The 553-nt window shown below is 61.3% G+C and overlaps 1 protein-coding gene across 1 annotated transcript in view; it reads left to right on the top strand.

The window, feature by feature from the left end:
* Positions 1-553, top strand: part of LOC104135701 (solute carrier family 23 member 1-like) — an 11,740-nt gene that overhangs the window by 10,570 nt on the left and 617 nt on the right. Inside the window, 2 exon segments of the mRNA XM_035889090.1 lie at positions 13-156; positions 312-407. Coding sequence (XP_035744983.1) covers positions 13-156; positions 312-407 — 240 coding nt within the window.

The following is a 553-nucleotide window of genomic DNA, read 5'->3' as shown; positions in this document are numbered from 1 at the left end:
CTCTGCTGGCAGGCATGATCACGGCCGTCGGCCTCTCCAACCTGCAGTTCGTCGACATGAACTCCTCCCGCAACCTCTTCGTGCTGGGCTTCGCCATGTTTTTCGGGCTGACGCTGCCCAACTACCTGGATTCCCACCCCAAGGCCATTAACACAGGTACCTGCCCGCCCCAGAAGGCCCCAGTTTCGGGTGTTTAAGAAGGGAGGAGGGCAGTTCTCCGCGGGCGCTCACCCGCCCTGGGTAAGCAACGATTAATTAGGCAAATCCGGCTTATCGCAGCACGCCCCGGCTCAGTCCCTGCGCTCTCGCAGGTGTCCCCGAGCTGGACCAGATACTGACGGTGCTGCTGACGACAGAGATGTTCGTTGGGGGGACCATCGCCTTCATCCTGGACAACACCATCCCAGGTAACTAAAGCACGTGGAGCCGGTGGGAGGAAGCAGGGGGGGTGGAGGAAGATTCAGTTTGGTTTCGAGGTGCAAGGGGGGATTGGAGGGCGAGGGGGGGTTAATGTTGGGCATCCTGGGGTCTTGGCTGGCGTGGTGCCGGCTGC

Source organism: Egretta garzetta, unplaced genomic scaffold (assembly GCF_000687185.1).
Source record: "Egretta garzetta isolate BGI_Z169 unplaced genomic scaffold, ASM68718v1 scaffold60, whole genome shotgun sequence".
Lineage (NCBI taxonomy): Eukaryota > Metazoa > Chordata > Aves > Pelecaniformes > Ardeidae > Egretta > Egretta garzetta.
This window is presented reverse-complemented; position numbering and strand designations above follow the sequence as displayed.